This window comes from Mytilus edulis, chromosome 2 (assembly GCF_963676685.1).
Source record: "Mytilus edulis chromosome 2, xbMytEdul2.2, whole genome shotgun sequence".
NCBI classification, from domain to species: domain Eukaryota; kingdom Metazoa; phylum Mollusca; class Bivalvia; order Mytilida; family Mytilidae; genus Mytilus; species Mytilus edulis.
In genome coordinates this window covers 8678900-8694191 of record NC_092345.1, presented here as the reverse complement: position 1 = coordinate 8694191, position 15292 = coordinate 8678900, and the positions used below count along the sequence as shown (strand labels likewise).

General features: G+C 31.3%; 1 protein-coding gene across 1 annotated transcript; it reads left to right on the top strand.

Moving 5' to 3' along the window:
* Positions 1-1456: 1456 nt before the first annotated feature.
* LOC139511381 (ras-related protein Rab-14) lies at positions 1457-15292 on the top strand. Its single transcript, XM_071298057.1, has 9 exons — positions 1457-1593; positions 5860-5972; positions 6519-6564; positions 8179-8310; positions 10104-10170; positions 11362-11449; positions 11915-11945; positions 12760-12828; positions 14572-15292. The coding sequence occupies exons 2-9, from the start codon at positions 5867-5869 to the stop codon at positions 14675-14677; spliced, it is 645 nt and encodes a 214-aa protein (XP_071154158.1). The 5' UTR covers positions 1457-1593; positions 5860-5866; the 3' UTR covers positions 14678-15292.

Genomic DNA, 15292 nt, shown 5'->3' with positions numbered 1-15292 from the left:
GCTTGATTGTTTTTGTGTTCCTTTTCTGTAAATTAATGCCCAGAAATATTCAGTAGTGAATTTGATTTTTTTAATATAGAAAACAAATCTTTGACTATTCTGGCAAAAGATCGGCTTGCCGATGTTTGCTTGTCATAACTGCATCTACAACGACTAACATACAGACATCCTTATAAAATCAAAATATCAGATTGAACTGCATGGGTCATTCGAATATCATACTTTTAAAAGATTTTTCAAGTTCACTTTTAAATATCTGAATTTCTGTGTCATCTGGTCTCTTGTGGAGAGTTTTCTCATTCGCAATCATACCTCAGCTTCTTAGTCTTTATATTTAAAAAACAATCTACACAAAAACACCAACATTTAAGTGTTTAAAACACGTTTCATTTATTAAACTGATGTACTTTCCCTTTGTTCATTTTATCTGTAAGGAAGTTAATAGGATGGTACGGGTTAATGCTCTCGTATTGATCGTCCCTGCGGGAAATTCATATCTGTCAATAAGTTTACACTACTCAGAAAGGGGAAATAAAAACATAGGTTTACGTTGAGACTACAATAATGCATAATAGTCGCAGATGTTTTCTTATTGAATTAAATGGTATATTGAGACATCTGATTACAGCTATATATTTGCTGCCCATGATTCATATAAAGGATAATTTTGTAATAAACTGCAAAATGGGACAGTAATGATAATGTTAAATTAAGATTAGTTGGCATACTGTTGGTGTTCCTATAGGCACAAGTTGCACCTCTGTAATAAAAGGTGTGTTACTATATATGGTTTTGAATCACAGCTTACAAACACAGTACCGATACGGCTAAACTCAATTTCATTGGTATATTGAATGACACCTACCGCTGTCGTAATGGTTTTTTTTTTTTTACAATAGTTTAAAAGGAGTCACGGAAATCACGGTGGCATTAAATATTAACGTATCTGCATGGGAACTAGTTTCCTTGATGAACCCAAGGACGTATTTAAATATGCTAGTTGTACGTCCTAAGTGGGCTGCAGTGGCTAACCAAGGATGCCACACACCAACACTTTTTTCCTTAAGATAACAAATATATTTAATGATATGATATATATGTACGTGCCTCAAGTTTATTGTCGACTCGTTCCGCTCGGCACAATTTTTAAGCACAATATCCCACTTATTCATATCTAGTAATTGTCATTGAGACCGTAACAGGTAAGAGGCATTTAAGGAATTCTTTCCATGACCTCAAATGAAATGAAATAAAATGACCAGTCCCTATACTGATAAAATACTTAGTACAGTAATGAAAAATATAAACAAAAAAAGGGGGACTATTTACTGAGCGCACCTGTGGTTTGTCTAGGTCTTTGTAGATTTTAACTGTGAAAAAAAAAATTATTTTCAATATTTGATCCTTATTTTTTTTATTGTTTGTAGTGAATTTCTAATTTTACAAGAAAAGTATTTCTGGATCAAGCGCATTTCATTTCTGGGATTTAGAGTTAATTTCTCTTGACAGATAGGGGGCGTATGGATCGCCTATTTATTCCGCCATATTGTTGCTGATTCAGAAACACAATTTCTGGGTTTTATACAAATTTAGGTATAGAACATCATACAATGATGTCTAGAAATGAAAGGCAGAATGAGTCTACATATTCAATTATTATAGCCTGTATTTCTTTTCTGTTAAATATAGATACGAACCGAAAATCGCAGATAAACACAGAGAACAGACGATTTGACAGTCACCCCTCCCCTTCCAACCTGTCATTACGATGTATCTAAAACAAAACGATACAATAATCATATGACATAAATACAAACACCAATTTGTTCTTCCTATCTGAATGTACTGATCGTTATTTCAGTGCAGCTGACCAGTAGAAAGGGGTAACCAGTAGCTGCTAAAGTGCTATATTTTGATTTCTTCAATACTTGATCATTGATGACTTGTCAAAGTAGTTCAGTCTCAAAGAGTTTAATTAATGTCATGATATTTTTTTAAGAAAGAAGTTTGTGCCAGACCATTTATAGACTCCAGGTTTTACTGATTGTCTATGTAAAAATACAACAAAACATTAAAATCAGCATAATATCAATGATAGGGCTCTTCACGGTTAGTTCGGCCATATTGGATAGGGGGCAGATTTTTTCGGTCTCACTAATTAGCGACAACAACAATTTTAGCGACAACAAGCGTCAACAAGCGACAAGAAGTGACAACAAGAATTATTTTAGCGACAACAAGCGACAAGAAACTATTTAGCGACAAGAAAACATTTTTTTTTAATTAAAATAAATTATTGCAATAAATATTAAAAGAATATGCAAAAGAAAATAATTTTAGCGACAAGAAAGTTAAAATTGATAGAAAAAAATGAAACATCATTTACATAATATTTTATCATCTATTATGAATAACAGCCAGTATTACGTTTAATTATTGTATTATGAGATTACTTTTCCCAAGGATTTGTATAGTACTATACAAATCCTTGCTTTTCCTTTGTTTAGAACATATTATTTATCTTATAATTTGTTTTTTAAAACAATGAATTATACTGTTAGAATCAAAATATTATATTCCATTATGCCCGCTCCATATATATCGCCATTCGTCATCTGAAATTCAGTACCTATAGTTATATAAATATTTAAGAAAGAATGACATATACTTATATACAATATTTGACCCATGCTTATATAAGCACTAACTCATCATCACTCATAATTCATAAATATACCAGCTACCCTTAAGTTTTTATATATGAATTGACATCGTTTGGTGCACATATCAATAGGATATTTATATATGATATGTAGATCATACCCCAAATCAATATACAATTATCAAACGTAAATGCATTTTAATATAGGATGTCATTAAAAAGGAGGGTCATTTTTATATAAAATCTCGCAAAATTATGACCCATATTTTTGGCACATCCCCGTATACCCAATAATAGGAAGTTACCCCCCCCCCCCCCCCGTGCATTATCTTATACATATTCTTCATATTTAAAAATAATAAAAGAAGCTCGATCTCTTTCTTCTTCACAAATGTTAAATTTCTTCATCTACCAATATAATAAAACATTTTAATTAGACATATCTGCTCGTATATTTAAAAAAAAACACCATTAAATACAAATTTCTTTATATTTAATAAAAAAAAAATGTTTTCTTGTCGCTAAATAGTCTTCTTGTCTCTTGTTGTCTCTAAAATAATTCTTGTTGTCGCTTCTTGTCGCTTGTTGACGCTTGTTGTCGCTTCTTGACGCTTGTTGTCGCTAATTAGTGAGACCCGATTTTTTGGAAGGAGGTGGAAATGGTATGAAAGTGTGGGAAATCCTATGTGTGTTTCCAAGCAACAGCTCTGTTTTAATGATGTTTTCCCGTATTTTTCACACCATTTTTACCTCTATTATGAAAATCTGCCCCCTATCCAATATGGCCGAACTAACCGTGAAGAGCCCTATTCATCGCACACAGTAGTTTTGATCTACATAAGACAGTGTTAACCTATAGGAATATATACTGACAGTGTTTATATTTTAAAAGAATTATTAAAGGAACAGGATTTTAATTGAAATTGCCTAAGACTGCAATACATAAGGGTAGTCATGCTCTTTACCTCCAGACGCCAAACGGTCATTTTCAGCTACTGTTACATGTAGCATCAAAATTCGATAAAATTTTACCGTGATTGGTCTTAATATGCTTATCGTGATATGTCAAATTATCCTTTTTGTGATTCGAGAAAATATCCTTATCATGATTCTTCAAAATAATCTTAAGCCAAAAAAAAATATATGTCTGTTTCCTGCTGCCAAGGCAAAAAAATCAGGGTCGGTAGGTCGGGATTTTTTTTTTTTTTTTTTTAATTATTTTTGCACTCCCTGTCAGATTTGCAGATGGTTAAATGTCATGTTTGGTTAGGGTCCTGTACCCTAAAATCATTTAATCTCTTTAAAGAAGCTTTAATTGAATAATCCTCCCAGTGCCGACATTTTTTAAACCTTAAATGTAGCACATTTGTGCTGGAGCAGCCATTTTGAATGTTTGGGTATAGTAAAATACGGATCTGGATCGGACTGGAAACGAATTTTTCAGGATCGGAAACGATTTTTTTGCGGAATTGAATAAAAAGATCTAGGGTCTGGGGCTTTGAGTCGGGGTCGGTCGGGAAACAGGAAACAGACATATATATTTTTTTTTGGCCTATCATGATTCGTAACTTTTGAAAAATAGATGTGTTTCGTCAAAATCAAAAATCAGTCTTATTCTTTTATCGTTTTAAAAGAGAGTATACAATCTTATCGTTAAAAATTACCGTAAACGTCTTTTGGCAAGAATTTTTATTGTTATTCGTCTTGAAGGTACCCCCTTTTACACCCTGATTCATGTAGCTAGACCAGATACAGTAAGATCTAATAGAAGCCCTTTTGTAGTTTAGATGTTCACTGGGGTCCATGCAGGCAACCTATACATCTAGGTACAATGTATATATTTTATAGATGCATCAATGGATCAAAATAGTAGTTTTTGTACCAGATTGTCAACTTCAGGGACTAAATAAAATACTAAGCATTGGTCCAAGACAACTTAATTTGGGGACGGGTGAATGACTTTATTATTCTGACTGCCCAGCTGGCCATTGAAAAATATTTTGCAGTGAATCCCATTTATACTCTTTCCTTTCCGATATATACAAAAACTGTTCTTAAATGGAAACCTGAATGTCTGATCAAAGCAAGACATTTCATTTTGATTACAAAAATCTGGCCAAACAACTAAGTTTTCCATGCGAAGTCATGATTTGACATGCATATACATATAATATACCAATTCTCTTGACACATGTTCCTATTTCTCTTTTAAAGCTTCCACAATTATTGTTTTGTGTTTTCCTCTAAACTAATGCATTGCATCTCTAGTTGTACTTGTCCTGGGAATCTTAACAAGCCTGTATTTGGCAATAATTTGTCCATGTATCACTATTTACTAAATCCCCAATGAAAAAATGAAACATTATACATGTATCTTGTAAATAAATATCAAAATATCTATCATGTCTATATTGGTATCCAATCTTCAATAAAAAAACATTGAATATTTTTTTTATCAACACTATAAGAGGATCATTTAAATTTAAAATAACATTTAATGATTCATGGAAACAGCCATATTAACAAAATGTCAACAGAAAGGAGATGTACATGTACTAAAATTGTAACATTTTATCTTGTGATATATTTTCTGGCAGCAATAATTCAAGAATCAAGTTATCACTCATAATCTTGACAAGACTCAAAAGCGTCATATAGGATTATCTAAAAGGGTTATATTTGTTTATGAAAAGTACATTTCATTTTTTTTTTAAATTAGTATAAAAATTGGTTTGGTCCCTTAAAGAAATATTTTTGGGGCCAGACTATAATGACTATTCCCTTGAGGAAACAAGTTAAGTTTAGTTCCTGCAGCTTCAGAGCAGAATTCTAGTTATTGTTTGGACAAAATATAAATAAGGCCTTACAGTTGTTATACATGTAATAAGATTAACTAAAGCCATGCCAATATATTCGCATGATTTTTTTGCAACTCAGCTCAGATCAGCTAGTCAAAGCTAGAGATTCCAGGGGAACATTCAAACTAAATTAAACAGACACCATCATGCATATAAAAAAAAGACAAATAATAGTACAAAAAACACAACATAGAAAACATTTTACTGAAGACTGAGCAACACAAACCCAAGTAAATTCACAATTACAATTCACACTACAAAGTGCATGTACTTCCATTAAAACATGTAAACTGAATGTGCTATGAGATCAAGCATAAAATGAGTTCTACTTTTTTTCAGTACAAAGATGGCGGCAGGCCCTTATAATTATTCGTATATATTTAAATATATCATAATAGGAGATATGGGAGTTGGAAAATCATGTTTATTACATCAATTTACAGAGAAAAAATGTGAGTAAAATACACATAGCTGTGTATATATATGATTTTAGTCCAAACACAATTCAGTGTTCTCTCCAGGTCTATATGACACATAGCCTTTCTATGTTTGTGGTTTTCACATTTTTATTACAAAAATAGCTTTTACTCTGCTTTATATTCACATAACATTGCTTTTCAGCATAAAAAAAACACTCACATTATCATTGCTTTTAGCTTTAAAAAAACGCAATCAACAGTTGTTAACATATATAAGAATACACTATGAAAATCAGTTGAAATGTTGTCTTTAACCAAATGTCTTCCACATAAGGTACTTTCCTATTGAAATCTACTTCTTTTGGAAATAACAGTTAGGAGAAATGTTTAACAACCTAAAGCTTTTATTAAATGAAACATTTGTCAAGGTTTTCCACAGTAAAACATATTTTTATTTTGCTTTTTTGTGGAAAGTTGTCTCATTGGCAATCATACCACATCTTCTTTTTTATATTTATATAGAATTGAAATTGACCTAAAAAGTGTAAAAAATATTAATTTGGTTTCTTTGTATTTCAGTCATGGCGGATTGTCCACACACTATAGGAGTAGAATTTGGTACACGGTAGGCTTTTTATGTATTGCATTAGCATGATTAGAGTAATTAAAGTAAATGCAAACAATTGAAGAATGCTCATATTTCAGCTATATACATGATATATAAACATGCATGACAAGAAATATGTACATGGTACACCTGAGGTCAATAAACATGATAAACACAGGAAATGTTAATGGGTGTCCTTGATTCACTCTCAGTTAACTCTAGATACTGTGGATTCATTCATATTTGTGATACCAATATAAGTGGATAGAAGAAAAGTGGTATTTTTGTGGATACTTGATTTTATGTTTTTTTTTAAATGTTTTCAATCAAACCTATACATGCTATAGGAACTTATTGTTGATCTTTGTACTATGTATTGAGATAAGTAAAAGCTATAAACCATGTAAACAGGAAGAATATATATATTATATAATATAGATATTTAATAATAATATGTAGATAAGTTAACAGGAAAATATTGTATCTTATTCACCTTGTGTGTATTAGATGTTATAGATATATGTTTATATTGATAAGTATCAGCTATAAACAAGAAACGATTTTACTGTTATCAATTTGGCAACTGATTCAGGAAAATTAAAATGCACAAAAGATTACTTGCATAAAGTATTTTACAAATAGTTGAGTGAAAAATGAAGACTAAACATTAAAGGTTCCTTTAAATGCAACTAGATTTGTCCCTGGTGTATGTTTTATGGATGAAACTTTTATTTTACTCTGCCTTTCAAAGGACACGTAATATTTTCTTCTCACAAGTATAGGTTGCACTTTGTAAATACAGCTGTTTCTCAAACCACGCCTCTTTTGGGGAGATTTAGAATATTCATAGAAAATTAATTTTGTTTACATACTGGCTCCCAGTTATACTCTCTGTGTTACATCTCATAGAGACATAACTTGGGAATGTTACCAATTAATATACATGTGCATATTGTTTTACATTGAAATCTGTGGTAACCCTTCATTCGAGGTAGTTAAGAAAATAAGTGTTAGTTTAAACTCTGAAAAGTCCAGGGCATATAAACGTTGAAAATATGTCGCACAGCCCTATATTTTGACCTTTGAAAAAATTGTAGTGCATATGAAGTATCAATTCTAGGATAAGATTTTTTTCAAAACTTCATAGTAAAAGCGGTACAGTTTTAGCCGTAAAAGGAGTTCCTATGGGAAATTGCATTGTCAATATTTACAGAAATGCAACCTACAGTTATTTGTTGAATTCAAACTTGTCACTGTTAGTTAATATAACCTTTGACTCAGAGGGTTGAAAAAAGTTTTTATGCTTTAGTTAAAATAAACCTTATGATTTGAAGATGTGAGTTAGGCAATATACACCAGATAAATCAATCATTTATTATAATTTGAAATGTGATAAACATGATTTTGTAATGTCAATATAAAATGTCCTAAAGTCTACTAAAATTTTGCATTAATATATCTGTTAGTTTGTAAAACCATTTTGAAACAATAGGACTATTTTTAGCATTGAATGTTCAAACATGCTAAACAAATAATGATGATGAAAAATCCTAAATCCCTAATATTTCTTTACAAAGATTTTGATGACAATTTTACAGCTAGACTTTTTCACATTGATCATGTTCATTTCAGAATAATTGAAGTCTCAGGACAAAAGATAAAATTACAGATATGGGATACAGCTGGCCAAGAAAGATTTCGTGCTGTCACACGAAGTTATTACAGGGGAGCTGCAGGTGCATTAATGGTTTACGATATAACACGGTAAGACAGATTCAGTTTTGATTGTTGAAGAGGTAGTTCAGGAGATGCCAGATCAATAATTAAACATCGTCTAAAGGTTCTTTCTATTTATCTGGCATAGTGAAATTGAAGGACTTTCTTTTAATGTGTCTGGTCAAATTACATTGACCTACCACTCAGTTCAACATATCAAGGATATCAGTTTGTTGTATATAAATAGATATTATTTTTATAACCTTTTCCCTATAAGGAAACCTTTTTAAGTCATAATATTTAGAGAACTTGGGTATCATGTATAATATAAAAATAAAGATGTTGTTTGATTGCCACAACTCTAGACAATAGACCAAATTGAGTGACGCAGAAATTTAAAACTATAGGTCAGCTTACAGCCTTCAACAATAATGCAAGGCCATTACTGCATGCTCAGCTATAAAAGGCCCTGAAATGACAAATTAAAAAAATTCATACGAGAAAAGTAACAGCCTAATTTGTGTACAAATCAATTAACAAAAAAAACTTAATATGTAACACAGAGGTGTTTACATCTACGATTTTGCCGTAGTTTCTACGGTTTTCATTGAAAAAATACGGACTACGATTGTCATACCAAAAACTACGGGTTTGAAAAAAATTCGTTTCGTTTCAAAATCCGTTAAATTTTGAATCGTTTCGTTTCAAAATCCGTTAAATTTTGATCTTGATCAGTTAAACGATTGAATTAATTAGAATATCAATGCTTTAAAGCGCATATAAGACAAGGTAAATTGAAATCATGTCCAAGAGGACGACCACTGATGACAATAATAATAATACTACAACCGGACCAACATCGGCAAAGAAATCATGCCAAAAATTCAAAGATTGTTACAGGGAAACTTTCCCTTCTTTGGGGGTTTCCCTAGCAAGTGCAGATATGTTTACCAAAAACTTCAAATTGATGTTTCCACATTCTAAAATTGCCTGTGGTAAGTAAATTTATGTTTTGTAAAGTCTATTCACTGTGCTAAGAAGATGTTCCTTTAGGATAAGGGGAACTGCCCTCCTCCTTAGTGCAAGCTCTTCCTCAATTGCCCAATCTTTCAAGGCCTTAATTTGCTTTAAAAAAAAAAAAGGGAAATGTTGATTTTCTAGGAGCCGTGCTGCCCAAATTTTTTATGAAAGTTGGACTTTTTCAGAAATTTTTTCTCAGATTTTTGGGGTTGGTGGACATATCTTATTACCAATAAAACAATTTGATCAAAATCTTTGTTCTAAACATGTCTGAATAAGACTGCAGATTCTGTCAGAATGCAGGGAATTGCATCTAATTTTTAAAAAATTTCTTGGGGGGGCATGCCCCCAAACCCCCCTAGAAGGTTCGTGCCGCTACGCGGCACTCATCGAGAGTACTACTGACAACATTGCAAAACTACTGACAATTCTACTGATAGACATCAGAATGGGTAAACAGGTCTGGTAACATTACAACCACTGAATTACAGACTTGGGACAGGCACATAAAGAATGTGGCATGGTTAAATTATCTACTTTCGTGACAAGTACTTTTGTGCTTTAAATATTTTGAAAATTTAGGCTTATCTCCTAGATCATAACATGGGATAAAAATGATAAGACTAAAATGTAGATATTACTTAAATGATTGCTCTTTCTGTAAGCATATAACTTTTTTCTTGCTCTCAATTTCCATTGTTTATTGTGAAACAATGTTTGTGTATATAAATGTTGTTTATAGATATTCTTATTGGGATTTGTATTTTGAGGAGTGAGATATCCTATGCTAGCCATTAACATTTTATATTTAATCTTTACAGGAGAAGTACATATAATCATTTAAGTAGTTGGTTAACAGATGCGAGAAATTTAACAAATCCAAATACAGTAAGTATTCACATTATTGACTATCAAAGGACAATCTTATACTTATTGCCTATTTAAACAGTGCTAACATGTTATCTACAATACCAGACTTTACAGGAGCAATTTTATTCTAACATAAAGGCATATATTATTTTTATGCCCCACCTACGATAGTAGGGCATTATGTTTTCTGGTCTGTACATCCGTTTGTCCATACATTCGTTCATCCCGCTTCAGGTTAAAGTTTTTGGTCAAGGTAGTTTTTGATGAAGTTGAAGCCAAATAAGAGTTTTTACCCCAATTTCACGGTTCACTGAACATAGAAAATGAGTGTAAGTTAGGCATCCGTGTACTGGGGACACATTCTTGTTCAATTTGATTAGATGACCAAGGTTGGGTTGAAAAGGGGGCATTGAGATGCCAATGATTAATGGTTATCTGCTCTGATCACAAGAGCAGAACTTTATGTAGGCTTAAATCAACTGTTGAGTGCTGATATGGGATGCTTACTTACGGATATATTACCCAATGCAAAATGAAACATATTTTTGTTTATGTGATAAAACATCATATTTGCTTCCTGTGTTGTGTTATGATACATGTATATGTGATTATTAATAGTTAGAAAATATGATAACAACATATATTTGCTTCCTGTTCTAATACAACTTGCAGAATTTCATTTTCCCATATTTTATTTCTCCCATAAAAAATTTATACATGTATGTTTTAACATTATTTTATCCTCGAGCATTGATTCATGCATTTTTTTGCTTTCAACTGAATCTCTATGTTAATAGAATGTATATGAATTCAAATTACAAATACTTGAACTTTAGAATGACATTCTGTAAGAAAAAAAAAATACACAAGTATTTGTGTCCATGTCCAACTGACTCCAAATAACCACATTTTATGCCTATACCAAGTCAGGTTATCTGGTTTTGTTCTTTGATTGTCCTTTGTTTGTGTGTTTTGTGGGTTTTTTCACAGCAGTTTTGTTATGCAAATAATTTTCCTTATTCCTTTTAGAACTTACCTATTTCCTTTATAATACAACTTGAAGTGGCTAATTTTATTGTTAACCATGGTATGAGAAACATTGTAAAACACAACTGACATGAAAAACCCACTGAATTACTCTGAAGGAAAGTCAATTGTATGTTTGCAAGGGATAATCAGACACTTTGATCCATGTTTTATCATTTTCAGGTTATATTTTTAATTGGAAATAAATCTGATTTAGAAGCACAGAGAGATGTTACTTATGAAGAAGCAAAACAATTTGCTGATGAAAATGGTAAAGTATTCATTTATTTAAAAATGTACAACAGAAAGAGCTCATAATCAAGATATTAAAGAAATTTAAATGTTATATATAAGGAAAAAATAGAGGAAATGATGAAAAGAAAGACTCTTTAAAGAAATTTATTTGAAAAAGGGTAATTTATGTCGTAAATATAAAAAACGAACATGTGGTATTGTAAATTAGACAACCCTCCACAGGAGACCAAATGACACAGAAATTAAAAACTATAGGTCACCGTAAGGCCTAAAACAATGAGCAAAGCCAATACTGCATAGTCAGCTTTAAAAGACCCCAAAAAGACAAATGTAAAACAATTCAAACAAGGAACTAACTGCTTAATTAATGTACAAAAATGAACAAAAACAAATATGTTCAGCTGAAGTACGTCTCTGGGTGTAGGATTTCTCGTTTACTTATATTGATAGCTAACATTAAAAATTTAACTCTGTTTTTCAGGTTTAATGTTTTTGGAATGTAGTGCCAAAACGTAAGTATAGTCATTTAGTTACTACATTGTATATTAGTAAGTACACATTGTATATTTAGTTGAATTACAAATCAGTTGATTTATCCCTTTCATTATACTGCCTAATATTGTCTATATCATAGACAGGAGGAGATACTCCAAAATATTAAACAATGATGTTGCACAACAGTGGAGTAATGCATGGCACATGTTCATGTCCATTTACATTAATTTATCAACATAATTTATCAATGAAATTATATAGCACATGACCTTATTCAGGGATTGCTTGATCCTCATACTGATAAGTCAGTATTAAAAACATGCTTGATCCTCATACTGTTAAGTCAGTATTAAAAACATGCTTGATCCTCATACTGATAAGTCAGTATTAAAAACATGCTTGATCCTCATACTGATAAAGTAGGTATTAAAAACATGATTGATCCTCATACTGATAAGTCAGTATTAAAAACATGCTTGATCCTCATACTGATAAGTCAGTATTAAAAACATGCTTGATCCTCATACTGATAAGTCAGTATTAAAAACATGCTTGATCCTCATACTGATAAGTCATTATTAAAAACATGATTGATCAGTATTAAAAACATGCTTGATCCTCATACTGATAAGTCATTATTAAAAACAAACAAAAAACATTATTCTATGTATGTATATAAAGTTAAAAAATTAAAAGGAAATTTTTACAATGACATTGGGGTTTTTTAACATCAATTTACAAAATGTGCTTTGATCTTTAAAACTACATGGTATGATTTAAACATTTTGTTATTAGATATAGAATATTACAACTTTTCTTCAATCTTTTCAGGGGAGATAATGTAGAAGATGCATTTTTAGATACAGCAAAGAAAATTTATCAAAATATACAAGATGGAAGGTTTGTACATATAACTGTATAGTGTGCCAGTAAAATACTTTACAGTGAAATGAAAAAAAGCATCTAGAGGTTCACTAAGGGTTTTCTTCATAATGGCAAATACTCAAACTATATTTAAGCCCTAGAAGTTTTACAGCCGATTTCAATGAGTATGTAGCTAAAGGTAATATCTTTAATTAGCTTGCTTGCTAGCTGAACTGTGAAATCTTTTAATAGGTAAGGTATACTACCCTCCTTTCGAAGTAGCCTAGTCCTACAAACAGAAAAATTGGTTATCTGTCAAACTAGTCTACTCTTAAAAGAGGGTAGTTTTTCCTAACCTAACCTAACAATAAATTCACGGTTCAGCTAGCAAGCAAGCTAAACAAAGATATTACCTTTAGCTATATACTCATTGAAATCGGCTGTAAACAATCTGTGAATAAAGAACTGCCTAACATGAATACCTTATTCCATCTAGTGTTTCACCATCAGACATCAAAACTATATTGATCTTGACTTCATTTAATAAGATAAAATTTCTAGTGCTTACTACCAGTGAAGGCAAGTAAATATAGTTGGGTTCATCTGATGTTGAAAAGGCACTTCTATGTGTTTTTGTGAAAAAGTTATAGATTTTTGTCAATTTTCACTGTTTTGACCAACAAGAAAATGCACATGCAAACATTAACTAATAATTTACCACAATGTTTGCCTATATAAATAATGTCTCTCAAGTGAATATTTATTAGGTACTGCAAAACCTCATAAAGTATTCAAAATATTTGGAATCTTTACAGTTAATCTTTGCAAATGCATATATATTATCTGTAGGCTAAAATCACCTAATTTGGTTGTACAACATACCTCAATTTTAGGGCCAAAAAGGCTTTATACTAATGCAATTTGTTTGTAACGATACTTTTTATTGGATGTTGACAAACAGTTTGAAGGGGTTAATTCAACATCCTACCAGTCCGTAACCACCATTTTGAATATTCCAATTTTTTTTGGTATGTAATTTCTCACAAAATAAACACGAAAGTCACATTTTGAGCCTCAAAATTTTCTTTTTGACACTATTGAAACCATTCTGAAGGGTGAGAAAGGTTTAAATACGGCTAGAGTTTTATGTTTGACATCGTGAGTATACATATGACATCACATTGTTTAATTGCTTAAGTTTCATGAACTTTTTCATTTATGTCATATTACGCCAAAATATTTGTTAAATGGTATTTATTTTATTAAGCTCCATTATAATGGAGATTACTGTATTATATTTTAAGCTTGGCCTTTGTAATACTTATATTTTACTGTCGCAAATTGAGTTTACCTTGCAACTTGTATAAATAATTAGATATCATATTGATCCGACATAATCAAGGACCGGCTATCAACGTAGTTACTTAATCTTGTTTTAGTGTTTTTCTGATGCTGAAAATGAATTTGACTTTGTCTTTTAAGTCATCAACAATGAAAAAAAAACCACATACAATATAGTCAACTATAAAAGGCCCTGAAACAATGCAAACAAGAAAGCGAACCAAAAACGAATAAATGTAGCACAGGCATGAACCAGTGACAACCACTGAACTACAGGGTCCATACTTGTGACAGGCACATAAAGATTCAAACATTCATCGTCATTAACCTCAAACGTGATTATTAAGATAAGCTATAAAGATCTCATATATCAATTCTATAAAAATATATGAAAAAATATATATGCCATTTCATTCTTGACTTGCTTTATTTGATCAGCTTGGACTTGAATGCGGCGGAGTCCGGTGTACAACATAAACCAGCCACACCTAGGAATGCAATTAGTACGGACCAGACACCTAATGATAAAGGATGTGCATGCTAGTCTACGAGGAGATTTTATCATTGTATGGACATATTAATCCATTCCAAATCCTATGGTTACTGGTGGATCTATCAAGACAAGTCATTTTTGTTCTTAATCAATGTTTATATGTTCATGGAAAATATACTGTTTCAAATCTGGTACTGCATGAGAGAATTAGAAACTGGTTCTAAAGGAGAAATATTTAAACTGGTACTTCATGACAGAAATATCAAATATTGTGACTTTATCAAACAAATTTCAGTTGTGATATGATTTGGATAGACATGTTAATATTATAATTTTTAAATCCTTCTATATTGGAAAGATCAAAGTAAGTTACTTGTCTAACCAAGGTACAATACTGAGATGAAAGTAGTTTAGGGGTTTTTAATTGTAATTATCTCCCCTGAATAAAACATACCTGAAATAGGTTTTTGCTTTTCAAAATATCAGCTTTAAAGTCTTTCTGCTCTTACTGATTGCAAAATCATAAACATTCCCACTAAATTGATTGCATCATAGAAGTGATTGGTTTATGGGGGTTATTTTTATTATTTTTGCATTTGGTAGGAATGTTTATATTTTGATTTGCAATCTGCAAGTCCATAAATAAGTTGAAAGATTTATTGATAA

Excerpts from the sequence above, each read along its gene's own strand:
- LOC139511381 (XM_071298057.1), top strand. The coding sequence starts at position 5,867 with ATGGCGGCAGGCCCTTATAATTATTCGTATATATTTAAATATATCATA. Across the intron at positions 6,565-8,178 it reads GGAGTAGAATTTGGTACACG|AATAATTGAAGTCTCAGGAC; the intron begins GTAGGCTTTTTA and ends TGTTCATTTCAG. Across the intron at positions 11,946-12,759 it reads TTGGAATGTAGTGCCAAAAC|GGGAGATAATGTAGAAGATG; the intron begins GTAAGTATAGTC and ends CAATCTTTTCAG.